The sequence below is a fragment of the Carlito syrichta genome, unplaced genomic scaffold (genome assembly GCF_000164805.1).
Source record: "Carlito syrichta isolate Samal-C Ts95f unplaced genomic scaffold, Tarsius_syrichta-2.0.1 Scaffold167402, whole genome shotgun sequence".
NCBI lineage: Eukaryota > Metazoa > Chordata > Mammalia > Primates > Tarsiidae > Carlito > Carlito syrichta.
In genome coordinates this window covers 163,779-191,206 of record NW_007111498.1, presented here as the reverse complement: position 1 = coordinate 191,206, position 27,428 = coordinate 163,779, and the positions used below count along the sequence as shown (strand labels likewise).

The 27,428-nt window shown below is 42.3% G+C and overlaps 1 protein-coding gene across 1 annotated transcript in view; it reads left to right on the top strand.

Moving 5' to 3' along the window:
• Positions 1-16,490: 16,490 nt before the first annotated feature.
• Positions 16,491-27,428, top strand: part of SPATA31D1 (SPATA31 subfamily D member 1) — a gene marked incomplete at its 3' end in the record, with an annotated part of 23,037 nt that continues 12,099 nt past the window's right edge. The window contains 9 exon segments of the mRNA XM_021709142.1: positions 16,491-16,691; positions 17,756-17,801; positions 18,398-18,458; positions 19,446-19,894; positions 20,095-20,424; positions 20,427-21,106; positions 21,108-21,237; positions 21,240-21,259; positions 22,472-22,564. Coding sequence (XP_021564817.1) covers positions 16,491-16,691; positions 17,756-17,801; positions 18,398-18,458; positions 19,446-19,894; positions 20,095-20,424; positions 20,427-21,106; positions 21,108-21,237; positions 21,240-21,259; positions 22,472-22,564 — 2,010 coding nt within the window.

The following is a 27,428-nucleotide window of genomic DNA, read 5'->3' as shown; positions in this document are numbered from 1 at the left end:
GGGCATTTACAGATAATGTGTTTAAAACTATTTAACTTTTAATGGATCTGGTGTTTATTTTGTTATACATTTTGAAAGATAGGTCTAAATTAATTTTATTCCCTTAAATTCCTACCTGGTTATTCCTGCACAAGTAAATGAATAATTATTCCTTTCTGGGTGCTGCCACATTATTTTCTAGCAAATTTTTATATGAAACTAAATATCTGAGGTATCTTGTGTTCAATATCTATATATTTTTCTTCATTTAGTAGTGCCTTATTTTAATTATCATAGCTTTATAATATACTTAAATATCTAGTTTGGCTATCTAACTCATTATTCATATTTTTCATTTAGAATTTTCTTTGACAAACTTCTCCATTTTTTTCTTCCTGAGAGCATTAGAGTCCGGTCAGATTTCTCCAAGATTTTCATGAAATTTTAATTGGATTAAAAAAAAAATAAAGACAGAGTCTTACTCTGTCACCTAGGCTGGAGTACAGTGGTACAATCATAGCTCACTGCAGTCTCCCGGGCCTCCTGAGCTCAAGCTATCCATCCTCCCACCTCAGCCTTCTGAGTAGCTAGGACTACATACACACGACTATGCCCTGCTAATCTTTAATTTTTTTCTTTTTTAATAGAGATGGGAACCTCACTGTGTTGCCCAAGCTGGTCTCAAACTCCTGGCCTCAAGTGATCTCGGGCGTCCCAAAGACTGGGATAATAGGTGCTGGCCACTGAGCCTGGTCTGACTGGGATTTACGTAAATTATTATGAAGATTGTATTGGTAAAGCTTCTCCAGAGAAACAGAACCTATAGACTATATATATCCTACTGGATGGGAAATGTATGCGCATGAGCGTGTGTGTGTGTGTGTGTGTGTGTGTGTGTGTGTGTGTGTGTGTGTGTATGAAAGAGAGAGAAATTTTATAAGGTGTTAGCTTGCAGAATTATGGGGGCTGAGAATCTACTGTCTGAAAACTGGAGACCCAGGAAAGGCAATGATGTAGTTTGAAGGCCTGAGAGTGGGAGAGCCAATGACTTATATTCTAGTCTAAGTCTGTAGACCTGAGAACCAGGAGTGCTGGGGGCAGGGGAAGATCGATGTCTCAGCTGAAGCAGTCAGGCAGAGTGAATTCAGCCTTCATTCTCCTTTGTGTTCTGTTAAGGATCCCAGTGGATTGGATGATGTCCACACACATTGGGGTAGACCATCTGTTTTATAGAGTCCACCAGTGAAAATGATCATCTCTTCCACAGTCATCCTCAGAGACACCCCTGAAATAATGTTTATCCAGGAATCTGGGTATCCTATGACCCAGTCAAGTTTAAACATTAAATTAATCAACACCAGGGTTGTAATAAATTTATATATATACACATGTTCAATAAACGTTTGAGATTTTATATATATATATATATATTTTTTTTTTTGAGTTGGAGTCTCACTCTGTCACAGACTGGAGTGCAGTGGCATGCTCCTGGCCACCACAGCCTCGACCTGCTGGGCTCCGGCAATTCTTCTGCCTCAGCCTTCCAAGCAGCTGGAACTACAGGTGTGTGCTACCACGCCCGGCTAATTTTGGATGTATTGTAGAGACGAGGTCTCACCAAGTTGCCCAGGTGGGTCTCGAACCCGTGGGCTCAGACAATCCACTCACCTCAGCCTTCCAAAGCGCAGGATTACAGGCTGAGCCACCGAGCCCGGCTAACTTTTGATATTTTTAATTACAGGACACAGATAAGAGTAGAGTCAATTAATTAATCTAAAATAATAAAAACATTTTATCTAAGGCACCTCTTTGACTTGAGCAACTTAGATATAGAAATAGTCAGATTGAACTTAATTTCTTTTCATTTTTGCACCTAAATGTCTGGTGGAGGTGTAAACCCACAATCAAGAACCCAATAACTGACCTCAGGAAACAGAATAAAAGAAACAATGATTTTTAGAAACTAATCTTGAAGGGTAGTTTGCATTTCAACTTTTATTTTAGCTTCCATTTTGATTCCTTAGTATTCCAAATGGAAACCCCATGATTTTTTTCTGCGAGGGTTTTCACCACGTGTTGTTTATAAATTTTTGAAGTTAACTTTTCTGTCCCCTCCTCTTCTGTTAGTGTCTGTATGCCTGATTCATCTTGGCCCTGGCTAATTCTTGGCACTCCTGAATCTCTTCTGATAGGAGAAAACAATGATCAGACAGGTTGAATGATTCAATAGAAATGCAATCCAATCTCATCTTAGCCATGTGTAAGAAGCAACCTGATGTGAACTGAAATTGTAATGCCAGCAATTATCTGATCCCTGCAGGTATCTTGTTCTTCTCTGCCTTGGTGAATGCCTGCTAAGGGAACTTAAAGCATGTAAAATATGGTAAACATAGATTTGTTGATTCAGCCATTGAAATGGGCATCTTCCCTTTCTGCAGGCAAAACCAGAGGGGAATCACGGATTCTAGATTTTATTTATAAAGGCAAGATATTTAAGTGGATTCACATAAGGTGCTCTTTGATGCAATAATGTCATCTTTCCCTTAAAACTGGACTTCCGGCTTTGAATCCAGATGTGAATGTAGAATAAAACAAATCAAACAGCAACCAAAACAAAAGAATCTCTGCCAACACAACATTTTATCTGCAAAGACTGGTGAACTGAAGAATAGACTTGTCATAATGTGATCGGTCAGTTTACTGTTCTGAAAACAGCAGAAAAGAAATCTTCTATTTATGGTTGGCTAAGGTAGACTAGTTATAATGGAGAAAAGTTGAGAAATAGTAGGAAAAAGTAGAGAAACATACTGGAGAGAAAAACTGGACATAAAAATGTGTGGGAAACAGAAGAACCAGCAATCGTTAGAGTTGGTGGTGCCGAGTTGAAGGTTATGGTAACCATATGAATAACAACTGTTGCATTGCTGGACCCCAACGGTACATAGCTTTTAGTATTTGCCCTTGTATAGCCCTCTCCTTCTCTGGGTTGGAACTGTGATTTTTTCTAACCAACAAAAAGTTACAGAAGTGATGCTATGTCAGTTCTTGGTTTACACAAAGTCCCAGCTTCTCAGGATGCTGAGGTGGTAGGATTGCCAAGAGCCTAGGAGGTCAATCACTGCTTTTGAGCTCTTGGGATCTCTGAGCTGCCATATGAAAATTTTGCTACCTTGCTGAAGAAGCTACAAGGAGAGGCCACAGGAGAAGCAACATAAGAAGGAAAGACCCTGAGACTACAGAGGGAGAGAGAAGAGCCTAGCCATCCTGGTGTTCCAGCCAGACCCAGAACCTTGCTAGCCTACCCAGTTATATGAATCCACATGAGTGGACCATTGGCAAGATCAACAGAAGAATCACCCAGCTGAGCCCAGCCCAGACTATGAAATTTGAGCAAATGAAATGATCATTGTTTTAAATCCCACTAAATTGGGGGATGGTTTATAATACAGCAAAAGGTAACTGTTGATGTGATGATGTAGGAGAAGAGTTAGAGATCAAGACGCAATGACTCTTCTCTGAGATCGCATGATGCAGATTGAAGATGAAAGCTTGAGACCACAGCAAGTTTGGGCAAATTATTTCATATTTCTGAGTTTCAGTCTTCTTATCTATGAAATGAGAAAAAAAAAATTCATCCTTCATGGGATAGTTGGGAAATAAAATGAGTGAAAGTTTTTGGGCACGTATTAAAAATTCACCAAACATTAGTTTCATTCTGTGTCCTCCCATGGCTCCCTCACCCCCTGAGAAGATAAAAATTTAAACTACTTTAACCCTTAATGAGAGACCTGCAAGTTGCTAAAGGCAGTTCTGTTATAGGTCAAATTGGCACCATGTGGGTGCATTGGACAATCTGTGTTTATATGAAGACCAGGCAAACTACCAAAATACAAGTGACACAGACTGAAAAAAAAAATGATGGCAGGTTTTTTGGCTGCTGGAGTCAACACGCGTTTGAGTCTGTGTCCCAGACTGTCCACACTTGCTCTGCTGGGGCATCACAATTGTTGTTTATTAGAATAACTTGGGTCATCAAGGAACATTGACAATACATTCAGCTTATTTTATTGCAGAAGGCATGTAATCATATTTCATTACACAAATCTTCTGCTAGATTTTAGTTAGCTTTTCACAGAAAAGAATTACTATCTCAGCTGGGCTCGGTGGCTCAACCTGTAATCCCATGCCTTTGGGAGGCTGAGGTGAGTGGATTGCCTGAGCCCGCAGGTTCGAGACCCACCTGGGTAGCGAGACCTCATCTCTACAATAAATCAAAAAAAAAAAAAAAAAATCAGCCAGGCGTGGTAGTGCATGCCTGTAATTCCAGCTACTTGGAAGGCTGAGGCGGAAGGATCACCGGAGCCCAGCAGGTTGAGGCTGCGGTGGCCGGAAGAGGCCACGGCACTCCAGTCTGGGCGACAGAGTGAGACTCCAACTCAAAAAAAAAAAGAATTACTATCTCAACTGTTTGTGAAGTTTACTTAGGCAAAAATTACATATTTCAAGGCAGCACTAGACAAAATTTGGTGCTTGTTGAGCCCTTGCCTTGGTACTAGAAGGTGATTTAGGACTTTGAAAAGGAAGTCTTATATTGTGTGTCTAAATTATGTTAAAACTGTGTAAATATTCAATTTTCAAGCTCCCTAAGAGAAAACACACACATGCACCCCAAATAATTAAGGAGAAAAGAACTAAACTAAACCTGCTTTAGCCTCAGTTTTCAATTTGTAAAATGAGAAAGCCAGATTAGATTTCTCAGTCAGACTAGAAACTTCTCCAAGGTCACTTCCAAGATGTCTCACCTCCTGCTACCTGTATTAGCCCTCTGTGAACAGAGAGATTAAAAACACAGATTGCTCTGCAGCAGAACTTTAATTGCAGAGCTTTAATTAGAAAAAGAATCAAAATACTCTTAGATTCTATTTCTTTAATTTTATTTTTAATTGTGTTCTTATTGTTTCCATTTTATTTTAAAAGTGAAATGAAAGCCTCAAATTGCCAAATGACTGCACATGTTTCCTCCCCATACAACTGCCCTAGCAAGTTAACCTAAAACAATTTTCCAAAATGTATTTTTAATGAGAAACTTCGATCCCTGAAATTTGTCTTGAACATTTTTTTTTTCAGACTGCTTATAGGACTCTTGAGTTTCCATACCTCAGTGCCAAGAGCCCAGCAGAGGAATTTGGCTCAATTTAGTAATTACCTCGTGTTAGTCTAGCTCAAAGTTGTTTTGCTCTTAATGGCTTAGGAGAGCCATTTGAATACGTTGATTCTAGTAATAAAAGTTCCAGGGGGGAAGGTGGGTGAATGGCCATGTAATGTTTAGCTTATTATAATGGCCATACCCAAAGCTTTTGCAGAGTGAATTCTTACCAGACTCTGAAGAAGGGTAGGTCAATGTAGAAGAAAGCACGAGGAAATAGGAATGTCAAAGTAAGTCTGGGAGAGTTCTTTCTTTCTACAAAGTAGGTCTCACAATTATAGTGGACATTTGCTTGTTGTCCCTTCTCACGGTAAGAGGGAATGGTTTCCCCAACAGTGCTTCCAGGATGCTGACTCACTTCTGCTGTCTTAGGGTTCTTCAGAGAAACAAAACCAATAAGATACATATGACTATAAGAATCTCTATAAGAAAAGATATATAGCTCTATCAATAAGATATATGAGTGATCTGAGACCTCGGAGAGCCCATGGTGTAAGTCTCAGTCTGGGGGCAGGAGAAGACTGATGTCCCAGCTCAAGCAAGAAGGCAGAGAAAGGGGGAAAATCCTTCTTTCCTTTATCTTTTGTTCTATTCAGGTCCTCAAGGGATTGATTGATGCCCACCTACATCGGGGAGGGATATCTGCTTTATTGAGTCCACCGATTCAAATGCTAATCTCATTCAGGAACACCTTTACAGACACATGTAGAAAGAACATTTAGCCAAATATCTGGGCACCCCATGATCCAGTCAAGTTAACACATTAAAATTAACTATCACACCAAGGCTTCACAGCAAAACTTGCACATTAGACCACAGTTTCTTATACTACCTGTGGTGACAGACCCCCATCCCCCACATCCATGTGGACTCATACTTGTGGACTCAAAAGAATCACTGAAAAAAAAAAAAAAGACACACGAAACAAAGATATACAAAATACAAGCCTCAGCTTTTAATCATTACATTCACTTACTCTGTGAAACTGCAATAAAAGTTTCTATCCACTCTCAATTTCGATACTCATGTTGCTGCAGATAGTCACAGAAATGTGTGGATAAGCACTGGTCCCTGGATCACACTTTGAGTAGCCTGACTTAAATAGGCCAATAGTATTTCCTGGTGACTGGTGACAATTTCGGGAGTGTTCTTATGCCCTAAATTGGTCTCATATCCCTGAATGTTGGGGACTTTTGTTGGGAATAGAATATGATTTCTCTCCTTTTTCTTTTTCTTTCTTTCTTTCTTTCTTTCTTTCTTTCTTTCTTTCTTTCTTTCTTTCTTTCTTTCTTTCTTTCTTTCTTTCCTTCTTTCCTTCCTTCCTTCCTTCCTTCCTTCCTTCTTTCTTTCTTTCTTTTTTTCCTTCCTTCCTCCCTCCCTCCCTCCCTCCTTCCCTCCCTCTAGGCTCAGGCGATTCTTCTGCCTCAGCCTCCCAAATAGCAGGGACTACAAAGTGTGTGCCACCCTGCATGGCTTATTTTTTGATTTTTTTGTAGAGATGAGATCTCACTCTGTGGCCTATGCCAGTCTCTAACTCCTGGGTTCAAGCAATTCTTTCTCTTCAACCTCCCAAAATGCTGGGATTACAGGTGTGAGTCACTGTGCCCAGACTTTTTTCCTAGTTGGATGCTATCCTGGGACCTTGGAGATGTCCTGAGAATGAGTAAACACTGAGAAAGCAGAACCGGGGGGGATAAGTGAGAATCTGGGTTTGCTTCTGTTTTGTGGAGAATTATAAGCTCTTAAATTAGAATTTTTGCTTAAACCAGAATTCATCTGGTCTATCATCAGCAGTAGAAAGCGCTTGATGTGATACAATGACTCATGTGTATATTTCCCCTTTGCATACCCTTTTCTGACTTACTAAGAACAGAACCGAGAGAACATAAGGTGCTCATTACTCTTAAATGTTAAGCATTACGCATCATTGTCATTCTTGCTGACTCAAGGGCTAAATTGGAGAATGTTGGCAGGAGGACAAATTAATGCACCCACTTGATAAAAAGTACATTTAGGCCCCAAAGCTCTCTTCCATGGGCATTCTAATATGATTGTACTACAAAAACCTCAGACAGCAACAAGCTCAGACAAAATTACTTTAAGTTATAAAGTGATTAAGCAAGAAATAAAAACATATGTATACACGGAAACTGTGTACATGAATGTTCATAGAAGCCTTACTCATCATAGCCAGAAAGTGAAAAAACCTAGATGTTCATCTGCTAATTAATGGATAAACAAAATGTGGTATATCCCTACAGTGGAATATCATTTGGTCATAAAGAGAAATGAAGGACTGATACATGCTACAACAAAAATGAAGCTTGAAAACACCATGCTAAGTGGAAGAGGTCAGACACAAAACGTCACAGGTTGCATGATTCCATATATATGAAATGTCTGGAAATGACAAATCTATAAAGACAGAAATTAGATTAGTGGGAGCATAGAATTGGGAATGCAAATATTGATGGGTGAAGGCAAAATAGAGGAATGTTTCTTTCTGGAGTGATAACAGCATTCTAAAATAGATTGTGGTAAAGGACGCACAACACTATGAATATGCTAAACGCTATTGAACTGTACGCTGTTAACAAGTGAATTGTATAGTAAGGAAATTCTTTTTCAATAAAAGTGTTTTTAAAAAGTTTATTGTAGCTTTATTCATAAGTTCTAAGATTAGAAGCAACCAATAAGTCCTTCAGTAGATAAGTAAATTGTGGTATATCCAGATAATGGAATATTTTCCTTTGCTAAAAAGAAATGAACTGACAAATCATGAAAAAATATGAAGGAAACGGCTGGGCATGGTTGCTTATGCTTGTAATCCCAGTGCTTTGGGAGGCAGAGGTGAGAGGGTCGTCAGAGCCCATAGGTTCGAGACCAACCTAGGCAACTTGGTGAGATCTCATCTCTACAATATATCAAAAAAGTAGCTGGGCGTGGTGGCTCCTGTAGTTCCAGCTACTTGGAAGGCTGAGGCAGAAGGATCACCTGAGCTCAGCTATTCATGCAGTAGGCATGAGCATGCCACTGTACTCCTACCTGGGCGACAGAGTGAGACTCTGACTCAAACAACAACAGCAGCAGCAAACAAACACACAAAACATGAAGGAAACCTAAATCCACATTACTAAGTGAAAGAAGCTGGTCCAAAAAGGCTACATACCATAGGAGTCCAACTACATGACATTCCGGGAAACGCAAAACTGTGGAGACACTAAAAAGACGAGTGGTTGCCAGGAGTTAGTGGGGAGGGAGGGATGAACAAGGAGAGCACAGAGGACTTTAAGGACAGTCAAACTATTCTGTGTGATACTATAATGGTAGATACGTGTCACTGTGCATTCGTCAAAACCCATAGAATGGACACCACCACGAGTGAACAAAGAGGTAAATTATGAACCTTGGGAGGTGATATGTCAATATAGGTTCATCATGTGTAACAAATGCCCCATTCTGATTGGAATATTGAGAGTGGGGGAGGTTATGCCTACATGGGGATAGGGTAGATGGGAAATCTCTGTACTTCTCAGTTACTTTTTCTGTAAATCTAAAACTTCTCTAAGAAATAAGGTCTATTAAAAAGAAGAAAAAGAGGGAGAGGAGTAGGTTGTTAACATCTCACAAAACCCAACTTCAGAGAGCTGACATCAACTCTTGGGTGTGCTCCCTGACTTCTCTCCTCGGTTCCCTCTGGGCAGAAGAATTAATTGCTCCTTTAGCGTCTCATTGTGTATTATCCTTACTTTTAAAAGCAGCATTGTGTTATAATTTTGTTATTTTGTTATAATTACTTGCAGGTCTCGCTGACCCATGACCTGCTTGAGGGAAGAAGCAACGTCTTATTGTAATGATATTTCTAGTACTAGGAACGCTACACAGTAGAGTCCAAGAAATGTTTGTTGCGTGAATGTATGAAGGGCATCTTATAGCTACTCTCTTTAAAATGCAGTTTTAAAGGATTTTGCCTCAGAATCTGTTCTTCTGCAGGCTTTTGGGGATCCCAAAGATCGTTGCCTCTAAGTAGTGTGTCCCAGGCACAGTGGCCAGGATGCAAGTAAGTGAGCATTGAGGGAATGTCCGAGGAAATTGAGAACATAGGAGAATTCTAAGCTAATAACTTCTCTATACCGAGTGCCCTCAAATAGTGGCATATTACTCTAGTAGAGCTTTAGGTTTTTACTTTTAAAATTTATTTTTAAATTTTAATGTTTAATTTTTTTCTTTTCATTGCATTTTTAGTTTAGATTCAGGGGATACAGCTGCATATTTGCTATATGGACATGTTGTGTAGAAATGGGGATTAGGTCTCTGGTGACCAAGTCCCCAGATAATGAACATTGTACCTCAAAGGCAATTTCTAAACCCTAATCCCATTCCTGCTTCTCTCCTTATTGGTGTTCCCAGTGTCTATTATTTCCATCTTTGTGACCATTTAGCTCCCACATATGAGTGAGAACATGTGATATTTGATTTTCTGTTTCTGAGGCTATTCCTTGAAGACAATATAACCAAATGCAGAGTGACATCTGGGACCAGACTTCTGTGTGGTGATATTGGTCAATCGGGAAGGTGTTATGACAATCTCACTCTACCAGAAGCCACCTCCGTCGCCTCCCGATGGCTGCCTAAAATGCTCTGATGAGAGTTTATTACAAGGCGTAGAGATTAGAGAGATGTAAAACACCTGAAATGTATCCCTGGGAGGAATGACATTTTAAACTTTATTATTCATTTATATATTACTGGAAGATATATATATAATATATATAGTTCTTGAAAGGTTTTAAAAGGGGATAGAAAAGGAACCTATAAAGACACAGGTGCTAAGAGTGAAAAGGAAAAGTTACCTCAGAGGTGTAGGGTACCAAAAATAGCTTTGCTTTACTTTCCAAATTTGCTGGTCTTTAGGGGGCAAAGTGAATATTTAGCCACACAACTGCTTTAATTTTAGGGCCAGGTCATACTTTTAAAGAAATCACTTATTTATATTGTCTTAAATAGAAGCATTGAGAATGTAGGGAATGTATCCATAAGTTTCTGCCACTTACTGCATCATCTAGAGAAGCCACTTATGCTTGCTGAGCTTTGGTTTTATTCATTGATAAAATGCTCACAATAATACCCACCCTGCTCAGCTCACAGGGTGGTTGTGAAAATCCACTGAGATGGCTGGAAGTAGAAACCTTTATAAATTAAACAAATACATTCATTATTTATAGTTAATGCTACTGTAGAAAGGATAAGTGCTATGAAGCTCTGCCACTCAATGTCAATGGAATTTATTGTTGGTGGTACAAAAAATAAAATAAAATGTTGTACCCCTAGTCGCTTGTTCTTTTAAATTTTTGAAGAAGTTTCTGCCAGGTTTGGAAAGTAAATCTTATTACCCTTTGGGGAAAAAGCCTTTGTACTGAAACTTCTTGTAAGTTTTAACTCTAGGCGCACATATGTATGTAAAGATACCCAGCCAACGAAAGTCATTTTAGAAGAGAAAAACTGTTCTTTGACCATCCTCTCAAAGAAACCTTTTTTTCATATCAGAAAATTGGGAAGGGTGGACATTCAGGGATGTTTTATTAAGGAGCATGATGTGTCTGAGCAGCTATGACCCATAGTATCTGATTTGCTCCAGACATTGGCTTGGCAATTGCAAATGCTGGGGGTGAGGAAACCTCTCCTCTGCATTTGTATAGCTCATGAACAGCATAGGACTTATTGTTAAAACTGCACTGGGGTCAAGGGCAGTGCCCATGACGTACAGACGTTTGTGTCTCCTAGTATCCAGCAGTAGATATTTTATTTATTAATTTTAATTTTTTTTTTTTTTTTGAGTCAGAGTCTCACTCTGTTGCCCTGGCTGGAGTGCAGTGGCACACTCATAGTCACCACAGCCTTGAATTGCTGGGCTCAGGCAATCCTTCCACCTCAGCCTTTCAGGTAACTGGAACCACAGGCATGGACCACCACACCTGGCTAATTTTTTGAATTTATTGTAGAGAAGATATCTCACCAAGTTGCCCAGGCTGGTCTCAAACCCCTGCACTCAAGCAATCCTCTCACCTCCGCCTCCCAAATTGCTGGGATTACAGGCATGAGCCACTGCTCATGATGATATTTATTGAATGAAAACTTGACTGAGGCTGCATATCAAAGAGAAAAGGAAGTGGCACCTCTTGGCAGATTTTATCCTCAAGGCAGGTTACCTGCTCCTGCATAATTGAAAGGAGACCCTGCCTGGCTTGAAGGCTGTCTTACCCCTTCACAAGAGATCAAGTAACCGCGTTGGCCCGCGGGTGTCAAATAAAGGGCTTCACAGTTTAAGAAAGACATGAGAAATCAGGAGACAGTCCGGAGGACAGCTGTCATGATGATAAAGACTTTAGAAAAGATGTAGGAAGGGGTTGGGGGGAGGGGATGAGGACCACTGGGATTATTTAAACCTGACATAAGGAGCTGGAATGGAGTGTGACAGGTAGTTGAGATTTGGGCACTTGCAGGGATGATTATCTAGAGAGGATCTTCTCAAGCTTTTGTTTGCAGGTGCCAAGGCATTCTTGGGAAAAGACCACATTTACATGGCCCACGGGGTAATCAGGTGAGGCTGCCCAAGACTAGACTCTACACTAAACCTTTGGTACACCTAGGTCCCACCTTGCCACCAAGGACTGAGGGGATCAACAGTATTGTCCAAAAGACCACCAGGATGGCTCCATAGTAGAAAGGAGAACTTTACTGGAGACATCGGTTCACCAGCCAGGAAGGGAAAGTCTATAGCACGGACTGAAGGTGTTCCCTCTTTTAGGAGGGAAAGGACAAGTGGGTTTTATCATACCTAGTGAGCAGGTGTGGGGAAAAAGCTCTATGTATTTATGAGAAGCTGAACACACGCAATGGGTAAACATATATGTGACATACATACCATGTTCACGTTAGGGTGGGGTTTTGGCATTAAAACGAGGTAGAATTTGGCTCTTTATGTCAATAGGTGAAATATTATAGGACACATAATGGTTTGTGCACAGCATCTGCAGCTGAAGCTGGCTTAATGTGTGCAGAAGGTTTTCAGAAAAGAATGTGTGTAAGGCCAGTCCTCTGTCCAGTCAGAGTGGTAGTGGTTCTGGATTGTAAACTAGAATTGATAGCTTCTATCAATTCCTTTGTAGACAAAGGAATTTAAAAATTTGCCATGCCTGCTAGGCCCTGAATTCTCTGCTTGTAGATATCTTTGTTTCCTTAAAGTTTATGTCCGCCTTACTTATAAAGGAGCATTTATTTTTAAAAATAATTTTTTTTAAAAACAGAGACAAGTTCTCACTACTGCTTCGCAGCAACCTGGATGGACTTAGAGTCTATAATACTGAGTGATCTTTCACAGAAATAAAGAACTGAGTATCACATGTTCTCACTCGTAAGCTGACCTTGGACAACTAGCGTAATACTATAAGAAAAGGATTGACAGTAACGGGAAACTGCGGGGGGTGAGGGGCTGGGAGGTGGAATTGGCAGTAGTGGGAATCTGCCTGGGGAAGGGGAGGGCATACCTCATCAACAAGGGTACCTGCATAATGAATATTTGTATACCTAACCCTGAATTGTACCCCACATCTTTAAAATAAAAAATTTAAATAACAACAAAAAAATAATTTTTAAAAACAAAGACAAGGTCTCACTAGTGTTGCCCAGGCTGGTCTCCAGCTCCTGGGCTCAAGCAGTCCTCCAGCCTCAGCCTTCCAAAGTGCTGGCATTGCAGGCATGTGCCACCATGCCCAGCTGAGAGTCTGTTTTGGTCTCTCAGATCATAATAGCGTAAAACACTGTAACCTATCTCTGGTTTGGTAAAGTCACATACCTGTTATAAAAGTGATGTAGAAGCCTGGGACTGTTTGTATTTTAGGTAGAGTTAGAAAAAGTGGAGTCAAAATAACAAAAGAAAGATTGAAATAATAAGAGGAAATGACTGTTTCTAAGATTTGAAAATACTGAAGTGATTTGTCAAAAGAGGGGTGGGTTTGTTGTGAGTGTGAGAAAAGAAAAGAACTTTTATCTGAGGCATGTTGAGTCCTTTTAAATTATGAGGCCCAGAGAGACATTGAAATGAGACAGCCATCATGGCCTACTTCCTGCTTGAACTATGTGCTCATCTCTTGAAACTGCTTGCTATTGTCACAAAGATACATTAACCTAATAATACTACACGAGACATAACCTAATGAACCCACACCCTACAGGTTAACGATGTATAGCCAATCACTAATCAATGTTATTTCTTTAACCCAGTGAGAATTCCTGAGAACAACTTTGTATCAGCAACTTTCCTGTCCCATTTTTTGTTTTTAAAACTCACTTGTAACTGCCGCTAATCGGAATGTATATTCAGGGCAACTTGAGTCTATGCTCCAGGGTCATAATCCTCAAATTTGTCCCAAATAAACTCTCCACTTACATACATATTGCCTCAGCTTCTTCCTTTTTGCTCAATACGTGTGTGTATAGAACATGTCCTAAAAGTCTTTTTATAATTTGAGCTTCATTAACTTCTGAAAAATAAGTGCTATAATTTATCTCCAAGATTCCTTGAAGTTTTAAATGTTCACGTTTATTTTGCACGTATTTTAGTTTTGGGGATGTTGAATAAGGAATTATTAGTGAAACCATGCCCCAAACGGTTAAAGAACCGATGACTGACTGGGAACCGTGACTGATACTTGTAATCCCAGCACTTTGGAAGGCCAAGGTGGGAGGGTAGGTTGAGCCTAGGAGTTCAACATCAGCCTAGGCAACTTAGTGAGAACCTTTCTTACTTAAACATCAAAACATTAGCTGGGTGTCGTGGTGTGTGCTTGTAGTCCCAGCTGCTTGGGAGGCTGAGGTGGGAGAATCACTTGAGCTTGAGACGGAGGCTGCAGTGAGCCAAGATTGTGCCACTGCACTCCCGCCTGAGCAACAAAGTGAGACCCCGACTCAAAAGAAAGAAAGAAAGAGTCAGAGAGAGAGAGAGACAGAAGAAGGAAGGAAGGAAGGAAAGAAGGAAGGAAGGAAAAAAGAAAGAAAAAAGAAGAAGCCGTCTATAAATTGTGGGACACAATTTATAATGAGGTATAAATAGTGAGTTTTCAGGATAGCAGATAAAATATAGCAGCGACAACTTGTTAAAACACTAAAATTCCCCTCTGCTTGAGAGATCATAAAAACTGACTAAAACCAACATGGCCAAAAGGAGCTTGCGGATGTCACAAAAACAAGATTGTTGACATCAAAACTCACATTTCTTTTCTTTTTTGACTTTAAGTTATAATATGTATTGGCAACAAACAAGGTCACTAAACACTAATAAATAATTTGATTTCACCAAGGAAAGTACAATAATTTAAAATTTATATGCACCCGATATAAATTTAGAGTGGTAGACAACAACATTCTTTCTGGTAATTGATAGATCAAGCAGACAGAACATCAGTAAGGAGACAGCACGTGTGAAAAGTACTATTAGCAACCTTGAGATAATGAAGATACACAGATTTCTAAAGGCAACAAATAGAGAACATTTTTCTTTGAAGCACATATTTGAGACATTTGTGAAAATTGACCACAAGTTATATGAAAACAAACTTTAAATTTAACTTCATTTCAGATAATCAAATCTTCTCTAAAGATGCCTATTTCTATCAGAATCTCTATCTGGGGGCTGAGTGAATGGACTCTTATCAGCCCTATGCAGGATGCTTTCTCTATGGACAGGGAGCGTGGAATCCACCATTGGATTCCACCCCTGGCTGAAGCTAGATGGAGCTGTCAGTGTCGGCTCACAGAACTGGAGGTTGGACTCTTCTGATTTGGGGTTCCTGCCATAGGCCTTTACTTGAAAGTCAACACTCATGTGACAGAAGCAAGGTCCCAGAGTGAGAGCACAGGAGTTTCAAATTGCCACCCTAATTGGAGTCATATTGCAAATCTCCCACCACACAGTGAAAGCAAATACTCAGTCGACCAGTGTGAACATATTGGTTGGCTTCAAGTTGGTTGGCTTTCAAAGTCGGATAGGATCCCTTGTAGAACTCACATTTCTGTTGGATGTTTCCTATTAGGTTCCCCTGAATTTGCGCATGTGATCCATTAGCTAACATAAACACAAAACTCCTTTGCCCGAGGACTTGTTAGACCTCCTTTTTGCTTCCACCAATCACTTATTAACTCCAAAATTCACCCCCTAAACCTTTTCTAACAAAACGACTGCCTTAAAGCCACCACAAGGAGACAGATTTCAACTGAATTCCTATGTCCTTGTCGACTTGCAATAAAAGCTTTTCTTTTCTCAAAAACCCGGTTTCGTCATTTTGGCCTCTAGCCCATTGGGTAGCGACCCCCTTTTCCTTAGTACTGTTAGTTTCAATTACATGAGTCAGTTCCTATGATTGAAAGTTGCAGAGGCAGACTCTATTTTTTATTCATTTATTTTATTTTTTATTTTCTGAGTTGGACTCTCACTTTGTCACCCAGACTGGAGCACAGTGACACACTCACAGCTACTGCAGCCTTGACAAGCTGGGCTCCATCTGCCTTAGCCTTCTAAGTAGCTGGAACTAGAAGCACAAGCCCCAATGCCTGGCTAATTTTTTTGATTTCATTGTAGAGATGAAGTCTCGCCAAGTTGCCCAGGTTGGTCCTGAACCCACAGGCACTGGCAATTCTTTCACCTCGGCCTCCCAAAGTGCTGAGACTTCAGGTGTGTGCAACACCATGCCTGGCTGAGGCTGACTTTAAAACAAAAAAGTTACCTATTGAAAATTCACAAAACTAAAGAAACATAAAGGAACTTTGTTTTCTATCTGGGTGAGTGTTAGGCAAGAACATTCTGTACATAAGATGGATTTGAGGACATGTGATGCTGGGAGTGCCAATGCTTGGGTCAAAGCAAAAAGCGGGTGCTATTTTGGACTTGTAAAACAGTGGAATTGGTAGGGTCCAGGTCAAGGGCTCCAAACAGTAAAAGGGACCCAGGTGATACCTGGGTTACATATGGAACAAATAGAAAATTCCACTAAGGTAAGCCCACGCCATGAAAATAAGAGCGGAGTGGAAAAATGGGACTGAATGGTAGGATAGTGTCCTCAAGAGGACTCAGGAAGGACAGAAGGATCTGCTGGGCATGGGACAGTGGACAGGCCCTCCTCATGTTGCCCCTCCCACAATCATAATCCCTTTGTGACCTTACCTTGCTTTGTGAGGCAGGCCTTGACTATGTAGCTAAGCGCCAGCACCCTCAGGGCTCAGTTGTCTTGAGGAGTTCAGCTATGCAGACATGGCTCTGCATGACCGTGCAGATCGCAGACAATATTTCCCGTTTCTTGGACATTGGATAAAAGATAATGTCCCCCATGTCTTGGGCTTTGACCCTGACTTTATTGTTCTTAGTGTTTTGGGCCTGCTCCTTCTAGGCCTTTGCTACCTGGTGCTGAAACCACGTTTACCAACCCGCTGGAGAAGTGAAGAAATCACGAAGGTAAGGAGTCCGGGTGAACACCCCAGAGAGATTCCTGTTTGTTGTTTCTCACTCCTCTTCCCACATTTCCAAAGGAGTGTGGCTGGCTTCGAGGTATGCCTGGGTGGGAAATCAGAGTGGGTAAAACTTCACTTTTCTGGGGAAAAGGTGGGACAGGACTAGGGGTTCAGGAGGACTAAGGTTTCCATCTGAAGCTCACAGTCAGTCTGGGGGTGGTGTAAAGTTCTCGGATAAAATTCCAAACGGTGATTTCATGGTCCTGGATTGGCTTACTTAGAGAGCAGGGGTTCTCTGAAGAAGACTGTCTCCTTCTATCACAAGTCACATTCCCATGTCAGGTGTAGCTCAACCAAGCGTTCCTTCTAGCTGGGTGACCAGGAGAGGAACGGCAGAAGACAGGGTCCTCTGAGGGAGCACTACTTGTCTGCTGGTGACTGACTCTGTGCACTTCTTGGGCAGAGGGCTGCTAACTGAGAGCATCGAGTGTGGATCTCACAGACAAAAATCTTCCTTCGAGTTTCTCTTTTTAAAAAAATTATTTTAAAGGTGTGGAGTACAGTTCAGGATTAGGTACACAAGGGGTCACTGGAGTTTTTCAAAGAAGGAAAGTTTGGAGATACTTTATCACCCATAAAATTTGATAAAAGAAGCTGGGCTCGGTGGCTCAGCCTGTAATCCCGCGCCTTTGGGAGGTTGAGGTGAGTGGATTGCCTGAGCCCGTGGGTTCGAGACCTGTCTGGACAACTTGGCGAGACCTCATCTCTACAATAAATAAAAATGAGCCGGGAGTGGTAGCGCATGCCTGTGGTTCCGGCTACTTGGAAGGCTGAGGCGGAAGGATCGTGAAGCCCAGTAGGTCGAGGCTGCGGTGGCCGGGAGCGGCCACTGCACTCCAGTCTGGGCGACAGAGTGAGACTCCAACTCAAAAAAAAAAAAAAAAAATTTGATAAAAGGAATATTTCTACTCATTACAATGGAGAGTCATATTATTGTTGGGTAATAAATGCCTGAGCTTCCTGAAGAGAAGCGAGTCCCAGGCTCTCATGCTTTTCTTTTTTTTTCAGCATCCGGGCACAGTCAGGAGGAGAAGGAAAGGTGTAAGACGTGAAGGTAAGTTTCTGCTAGGCCTGTGCTCTCCAGGAGTGACAGATTCTCTTCCATGAGGTCTCAGGCCATGAGTTCTGCCAGTTCCTAGATACAGCCTTTCTGAGAACACAGAGCCGTCAGAGGAGCCACTCATGGGCAAACAATTGACGTGAGATACTTCTCAGAGACCCTGCTCTGCCCATCCACGGGCACAAAGGCATGATGGGCCTGAACACTGGGTGTTGCCCCGTGGGTGGTCATGTGAGATCTGGAGGAAGGACTACCGGTTGATCAGGAGTGAGAACTTCTGCCCTACAACTGTGTACATGTCCTCAGATCTATCTTCGAGGTAAGCCCCACTGTCTATGCTTCACGTGGTGGTTTTGAGTATCCCAAGGGATATTGTATGTGAAAGCACTTTAAGAATGAAGCTCCATGCATCTGTGAACCTCATTACTATTATCAAAGATCACATTTAACTTTTTCTACTACTGATTCTTGGGGCTCTCCAAGACCAGTCTACCAAGGGGACCACCAAGAGGCATTCTACTCAGCCTCCTGTAAGTTCTCTTTGCTTCTAACTTCTTCATTGTCCCGTAACCTCCATTCTGGCTCCACAGGTAGGAGATATGACCAGAATGAAGTGAAAGAGGCAAGGAGGCTGCTTTCCGTCCTGAAAAGGTGACTCAGCATTACCCTTCTTTCCTGATCCCTCTTTGTAGCAGGGCCTGTGCAATTCTAGGGCCTCATTGGAGCCTGGGTTTGACACGGGAAGGGAAATCCCCCAAGGACACAAGAGGGACCAAAGGTATATCGAGATCAGGGAAGTGGGGCACATGAAAGGACAGTATGCTCTGGGTGGCCCTAGCTTTGCTAGAGCTGCCAAGGTTACACATGTTTGTGTCAGTCCTGGCTACAGCTTTTTATTTCCTGTCTCCTGCAGCTCCCTGGGCCAGCATTATTATAACACCCGCCTTCAGTTCCTGTTATGTCCGGACCCCCTCTGTGCGGTCTGTGACAGAGTAGCTGTTGAGGTCAAGCGACTGCTGGTCCAGGCGTCTCGGAAGGATGCAGCACCCGCTATGTCCTCTTAGGCATCCACAGGTTCTGTGACTAGGCCATCCTTCCCTCTAATAAAAAGCGACCTCTCAAGATGACCTCACAACAGTCCCTGAATCTGAGCCTTCCCCTCCTCCCCTCTCCAATCTCTCGCCTAACCTGATGACCCCGTCAGCTGACTTACTTTGACCCTCACCACCGAGTGGCTCTGCCAACAGAGCCGGCTCTTCCTTGGAATCTAAAGTCCTCGTGGGCCAATCCTTACCCAAACCACTTGACCTTCACCCTCTCCCACCATGTCAGATTCAGAGAGCAGATCCTGATCTCCAAACACAGGATATTTTGTCTCTAGAGACCATCTTCCCACATGACTCCTCCCTTGCCCAAGATATCAGCCCCTTACCAGAAGTTTCCCTGGCAATGATCATACAGATCACACACCACCAACACCGTCCTCTCCACCACTGCCAGACTCTACTGTGAGTCAGCATAAATCCAGTTCCACGGTGCTGAGTCCTGGACCAGAGCTATCATCTCCAGATAGCTCTGGTTCTAAAGCAGCAATCACCACACTGACCATTCAAGTCTTGCAACTTCACAATTCTCTAGGTGTCAGCCTCGGGCCAAGGACTTGTCTCCCTCCAACTTGGCCCAATCTGATTTCAAGCAAGAGCTTATTGTCCTCCATTCTTCTGAAGTCTCTCCTGGGGGAGACTCTATAGTCAACCTTGAATCCATAAAAATCTTTAACTTGAAAGAGACCTCATCCCAGCCCTTTTCCCATTCCAGCTTTCCCTCCTCAGCCAACTTTGTTTGTGGGGTGGATTCCAAAGATGGGGTCTCCAGGCCTCTTAGAAGAAGCTCTAAAGCTTTTCAAGGAGAAAAGATAGGAACAAAAAATTCAGTTCCCAACCTAGATCATCCTTGGCCTGTCACCTCATTGGTGAGCAAAGAAAGACAGGGGATCCTGAGACAATTACCCTCTGATATTGACCATAAGCTAACAAAGAATGTCCAGACAAACTTTTCTGCGCTGCACCCAGAGCAGCATGGACAAAGTGAGTCAGAAACAGCCTGAGGCAGTCAGGAGACACAGCCTAGAGCTGCTCACAAAGCAAGCTGAGACTGAGCATGATTCAAAGGATAAGAGAGGGAGCTCCAGCCATAGTGTGGAAAGGCTTCAGGACAAAAGCAAGGTGGAGAAGAACTTTACAACACTTTTCCATCTCCAACAAGTCCAGGGAGGTATTCAAGGCAGAGGAGCTCTATGCCCTTGAATCACAATCGAGTAAAACCTTGACAACGAGGGAGCCAGAAAGCTTCCCAGTGATCACCATGAATCTCAGTCATGCAGAAATGACTCTGGCCACTGAAAGTTCCGCACTCAGATTCTCAGTTCCCCATGACCCGAAACTGTCAGAACTTGAAAACCAGATGTTGAGTGAGTTAAGGGTTAAATTGGAAAACAGGGAGCATGGCCGGGCTCAAAGCCATCCCACGGCCTTGTCCCTTGCCCCAGATAACTGGACTCCCAAGACTTTACTGACTCATACCCAGGGCAGCTCCAGTGGGGACACGGCAGCTTCCCACGGCAGCATGTCCACTCAGGGGATAGAGGGATCAGCGTGGAACAGCAGCAGAAGCCCTGGGTTCCTAAACATGTCTCAAGGAAGTACCAGGATAGGAATTTCCCTCCAGCTGCGAAGAGAGTGAACCCTCTGGGACCTAATGCAGGAGAGCTTGGCAGAGGGGATGCAGGATTGGGGACATCCAGACACAGGAGAAAGGGCCACCCTACTCAAGACAACACATTAAAGAAGATGCTTGAGAGCAAATCTTCTCCAAGCCCGTCAATGAAGGAACAGCCTCCTTCTGAAAACATTTTCGAAAAACAGTTGAAACGCTTTTTGCACTGGCTTTCTAAACCTAGCATGACATGCAAAGCACAAGCAAGTTCCCTGTCATCATCTGTGCGGAACAGAGTCCTACTTAAAGGTAGAGCTGCCTCTACTGGGACTGCTGAAGACCAGAAACTTAAGACAGATCTTGGGAAGTTCCCAGAGGAGAAACTGGGTCATAGGCATGAGATGGATGTCGCCTGCCCCTAGGAACCCCTTTCCTCTCCAGTGAAGTCTGGGAAAACTCAGCACAAGGCGGAACTGCAGGTCCAGGCAGAGCCTGCCCGGGGCCATCCCTGCAATGACATGGCTCCCTCCTGTAAAGTGATTCGATCCAAGTCTTGCAGCCAAGAAACTGCCTTTGTGGGCCAAGGGTTATCCTATAAGGATTAGACAGATCAGAGACAAAGAGAGAAAACCCCAGAAAGTCATGGCATTGAAGGACCAGAAAATGTGTCCGAGGCATCCCCCATCCATGCACCAGAGGAAGCCTGTGCCCCCTCCAAGCCCACCTGCAGGTGTCAAGTAGGCTGGGTGCCTCCGGTGGCCCCTACCGCTGCTGATAGCTCCGTGTCCGGAGTTATGTTTTTATTTTTTAGGCTGAAATACACCTCCCAACCATTTCTGGGAAGGAAAATTTTCTTCCCCACAAAAATAACTCATTCCTTGTTGAGGATATTGCACCCCAATAAATGTTTGAATAAGTGACGTCTCTTCTGTGTACTGTGTTGGGGGCCTAGGGTTTGGGTAATCCAGAGCTTGGATTTAGGGGAATATAGGGATTAGTTCAGCTCTTACAGATTGCCTCCTCTTTTGACTTCTAAAAGGTGACCAGTTCTCTGAATCCTTGGAGGAATGGGTATCATGTGCGTTTCTGAAGAAGTTTGAGGAGATGGACTCTGTGTCCTACCTTTTGGCTTCACCTTAATGACATTGTATGGCAGCCGGCACTTTCGTCCTCATTGACTGCTTCACATCTTTTAGTAATGAAGATAGGTCCTCTATATCTGGAGGGAGGGTCAGAGATATATATTTTTCAGAAAATGGGGGTTTAATCATTTTTCACACACAGTTGTCAGTGATCAGAGGCCCACACGTGGGTGGGAGTGTTTGAGAATATTGTTGCAGTGGATACTGGACTGATTGGAGTACAGTCTTAGGAACGGGCTAATTGTTGCTTAAAAATCTGTCATGCAGGACATATTCCTGTGTTGGGGAAGCATATTTTTGACCTTGACGTTGAGGTTTTCCTACCAGAAAGTCACCTTGGGGTGGTGCTGTTTCTCCCCGGGTATTTCTTCAGGCTGCCTGAATTGATGACATCTTTGCAAAAGGAGCACCAGGCTGTCAGTGGCAGGATGTTGACTAGGCAGCCGCTTACCTCCGAGGGTAAAGTAAAGCTGAGAGCAAAGATATTTTCGAGTGAGCGGGAAAGCAAGAAAAAAAAAAAGTCGGGAAAGAATGACCTTGCTTGTAGAACAAAGGTTTATGCTCATCATCTCGATATCATGAGCCCTTTTCCCAATCTGATCTAAGTACCTCTTCCTTGAAACTGATGAGGACACTGCAGGGCTTACTGGTGTCATTCTGGCAGAAGTGAATGTAGGGCTGGTCTTTGATTACGTAGACAGGCTCTTGTCTGGCACAGCATCCCTTTCTTCTCGCAAGGTGATTTTAGTGTCTTCCTTTCATACATGCCTGATGACAATGTGAAAGGTCTTCCATTGAATTGTTCAGTTCACTTATCAGGATGGAGGTGCCACCTGTGATCTTCATAGGCTTGGTGGAGCATGGGAGACATCCCCAGAACACCTGCAGCTCATGATCTTGGTGAGTTCTGGATTACGCCCTAGGGTTACAGATATTTAGGCTCACTATGGATTTTTTGGTTTGTTTGAGTCAAGGTGTCTTTCTGGCAGGATCATGGCTCACTGCAGTCTTGGCCTCCTGGGCTCAGGTGATCTTCTTACCTCAGCCTCCCAAATAGCTGGGATTACAGGTGAATGCCACTGTGTCCAGCTTATGTTATTCATTTTTTTTTCCTAGTACAGATGTTGCTATGTTGCATATGTTGACCTCAGACTCCTGGGCTCAAGTAATTCTCCCACACTTGCCCACCAAAGTGCTGGGATTACAGTTGAGTCTCAGTGAGGTTGGACAGTATGAACCTTTATTATGTTCTTTTTGGCCAAGACTGAGCACATTCCCACCTGTAAAACAAAGGTCAGTAGAAAAGGCAACTCCACTCATTGTACAGACTGGGACTCAAAAGTAAGGTGAGTTTTTTTGTTATTTTTTTTTTTAGAGGCACTTGAAGTCGTTTTTCCAGAAAAATTTGTGTATGTCTGGTGTCAAATACAAAAACAAAACAGATGCCCACTATAGCACTCTCGGCCTACCATATTCCTATTTTCTTATCCAGAGTTATGCCATTGACCCTGCAGTGTCAATGCTTAGAGTTACAGAAAGAATGCAGATTCTGCACAGGCCCGGAGAAGGACAAAATGTGGGCTGAGTACTGGGGAAAGAACTTGTGGAGCTGGAGAATCTGTGGAGAACCCCAACATCCTGGCCTGCCAATTCCTCTGTTGTCACATCTTAGCATCCTTTATCTTCATTGGAGTTCAGTTACTGCCACACTTCGAACTTACCATCGGGAACACCCCTACACCTGTAATAATACAGCCTGACTTTCTACCCTTGATCTCATCCTCCTGTCCTTCCAGCATATGTCCTCAATTCATCCAATTTTCAACTCAACATCATTAATTTTTCTACTTAATTGTCTATCCCCAAGCTCTTGACTTCATTTCCTCCTCCTGCAAGATCAACTTCATGGTCTATTCCGCAAATAATATATTAAAGTTCCACTTCAAATAGTCCTCATCCAACACCCTTTAATCCTTCCTATCTGACAAAATCCCATCTCTTGGGCTTTTCCAGAAATGCCTTCCAATAAGTAACTGACCACCATTAGATTAAATATCACAATCAATCTATTGTCACCATGATAAATGTATGCGTGGTTAGCCCCAGCACTACCTGGAAATCATTCATTCACTCCAACAGTAATTACTAATATGCTTACAAACAGTAAACAGAAGAAAGCGAGCATAGGTCACTTTTCCTTAGGCCACTCTCTCTCCTATGCTACTCAAATGCAATTCAAACCTTCTGCACTTTTCTTAAGCTTAGGCCATAGTATCTTGTTCAACAGATGTGATAAACTCACCAGTCACAGAAAAACCAGAAACCATTAGATGGGAGCTTTTAATCAAAATTCTTTCAAAAATTATACCCATCCCTCCTTTTCTTCTTTTTCCTTCCAAGATTTCTATCTTCAAAGGAATGTCTGCCTGAAATGTCTTTGAGAGCTAGCTAAACTCTAGTCATGAGGGGAACTTATCCATCCTGGCCTCGCAAAGTGTACACAGTACATGCTTTCAATGGATGACTTGTGCAGTATGTGACCAGGACTTCAATAAAATTATTTAAAAAAAAAAATAAAGCATTTACAATAAGTGCTTGAGGATGAGAAGAACCCAAGAGGATACAGCAAAAGCAGTCAACACATGTTTGGATGACCCATTCCGGTGGAGGAGGTAACTGACTTAGCAGAGCAGACAAAGCCACAGTTTTCCTTATGGCTGTCTCCCTCTCTTTGGGATGCACTCAACACATTTTATATTTTAAAGCTTTGTATTGCAAAAATGTTTATCAACATTACAAAGCCAATAGAAGAACATGACTCCCCATGTACTTACCACGCAACTTTTTCACAATGATCATCCTTTGCCGTGGGTGAAGCACTCATCTTTTACACTACCACTGAAGTGCAAGACTCCATTTAAACATCTGTCTATCCATGTTAGAAGATATGCTGAGTGTTCTATGTCAAGGCTCTCACATTCCTTTGCTATTGATCACATTAGGACCACATTTATCTGCAACCCACATTTACAGCGTCGGTGACTGAAACACCTCGAGCTTTGCTGGCTTTGGCCTTCAGTTCTGCTTTGCCTTTTAGTCAGTCCCAAGGTGTCGATTGATTTCCTACCCTCAAACCATACAAGGAATAATCTTATAAAGTCGGTGCACAATGTAGCTTTCCCCTAATCACACAGTAACTATACCATGAAAAAAGTTTAGAGGCAGAAAACTGTACATGCTGATACAACTTGAAATCGATATGTAAATTTTTTCAAATATTTAGAAGATTTTTTTCTCCTGGCACATATTTAAAATGAAGTATTATGTTTCCAGATAAATACAGTAAATCAAATGCACTTTCTTACCTCCTCTCCCTCCCCAAATGCTATTAAAAGTAAAGGATTATGTGAAAAGATATTGGACAGCACCATCAGGAAAATACAAATCAAAATTAATAGGAGCTCTCACTTCACACCCATTAGGATGGCTAGAATCAAAAAGTCAGGTAAGCGTCTGAGAAAATTTGGAGACAATGCAAGTCTCACACACTGCTGATGGGAATTCAAAATGCCACAGCTCTTCAGAACACAGCCTGGCGGTTCCTCAAAATGTTAAACAGAGTTGGTTTATAAGTCAGTAATCCCACCTCTTGATATACATCCGAGACAAATGAAAACATATATCCACACAGAAACTTGTATGCAATAGTTCATAGCATTATTCTTTTTTTTTTTTGCGGGGGGGAGGGGTTTGGAGTCTCACTGGAGTGCAGTGGCCGCTCCCGGCCACCGCAGCCTCGACCTGCTGGGCTCCGGCGATCCTTCCGCCTCAGCCTTCCAAGTAGCCGGAATCACAGGCACTTACTACCACGCTCGGCTGATTTTTTAAATTTATTTATTGTAGAGATGAGGTCTCGCTGCCCAGGCGGGTCTCGAACCCGCAGGCTCAGGCAATCCACTCACCTCAGCCTCCCAAAGGCGCGGGATGACAGGCTGAGCCACCGAGCCCGGCTCATAGCATTATTCTTAATAGCCAAAAGGTAGAAACAACCCAGGTGTCCATCAACTGATGAATTTATAAATCAAACGTAGTATATCCATACCATGGAATATTACTCAGCCATAAAAAGGGAATATAGTATCAATACATGCAACAGCAAGGGTGAACATGGAAAACATTTACAATGAGTGAAAGAAGTCATTTGCAAACGACCTCGTATGCTTCCATTCTTATGCCGTGCTCAGAACAGAGAAATCTGTAGAGACAGAAATAGATTCGTGCTTGCTTAGGGATAGAGGAATGAGAAGTGAGAAGGTATCGGTTAAAGGGTATGGGGTTTCTTTTGGAAATCTTGGAAGTGTTTTAAAACTGACTTTGGTGGTAGATGCACAACTGTGAGTATAATAAAAATCATTGAGTTATACACTGTAAATGGGTGGCATATGGTACATGAGCTATATTTCAATAAAACTGTTAACAAAGTGAAGGCTTTAAAAAGAACGAGTGCTTGAGGATGACAGGAATAGAAGAAGATACAACAAAACAGGTCAGCACGTGTTTGGAAGACAGAATCCGGTGGAGGAGGTAACTGACTTAGCAGAGCAGACGAAGCACTTGCAAGCCGATTCACACCACACACCCCAGAAGACAGATGACGTGGTGGCATCAGATGAGAAATGAGGGCCTACATGCTGTAAACAGGGTTCATTGAGGTTTTGGGTTCTTTTTTGTTTTGCAATGTGGATAATTAAAACAAAATTTGGGGTGTAGTCTTTTCTAGTTTGTAAGACCCTGCTGAAATGTTAGCAGGCTTCAGATGTGGAAAGAGGATCCCCGGTTCTTGCCTGGAACAGAACTTGTTTTAAAATTGGTGTTGCATTCTACTTTACCATATTAATTTGCAATGCCAGCTTTGCACACTACCAGGTCCTGGTGTGGTGTGGCAACTGTGGGAATCAAAGCCAAACATCTCATGGTTTATGAAAAATTCATGCCAACGTCATCAATGGTCCATTTTAAAAACTATTTAGTTGAAAGTAAACTTGCAGAGAGGCAAGGGGAAAACTACAGTTTACCCTCAATCAATTTATACCTATTGTAACATTTTGACCCATTTGTTATTTCTCTGGACTCTCTCCTTCCTCCTTTTTCCACACATGCATGCACATACACGAAAAATACAGATTCGTTCCTGAATACTTGAGAATACATTTCGTACATCACACACTTTCTCCTTGAATATTTCATTGTGTATTCCTTAAAAAAAATCTTGCCTTTAGGAGGCTGAGGTGAGTGGATTGCCTGAGCCCGCGGGTTCGAGACCCGCCTGGGCAGCGAGACCTCATCTCTACAATAAATCAAAAAATCAGCCGGGCGTGGTAGCGCACGCCTGTAATTCCGGCTACTCGGAAGGCTGAGGCGGAAGGATCGCCGGGGCCCAGCAGGTCGAGGCTGCGGTGGCCGGGAGCGGCCACTGCACTCCAGTCTGGGCGACAGAGTGAGACTCCGACTCAAAAAAAAAAAAAAAAAAAAAAAACTTTTACGTAATTATTTTCTTTAGTAAATTGAACACCCAACATAAAACTTCAACTAATCTTTTGACAATATTCCATATTTGTCAGTTTATTCAATAATACTCTCTGTAGCTTAAAAAGAAAATCTCCATAATAGGATCCAGTCTAGAATCACGTTTGGTGTTTAGTTGTCACATGTCTCTAGTCCTCAATCTGGGGCAATTTCTCACCTTTTTTTTTTTTTTTTTTTT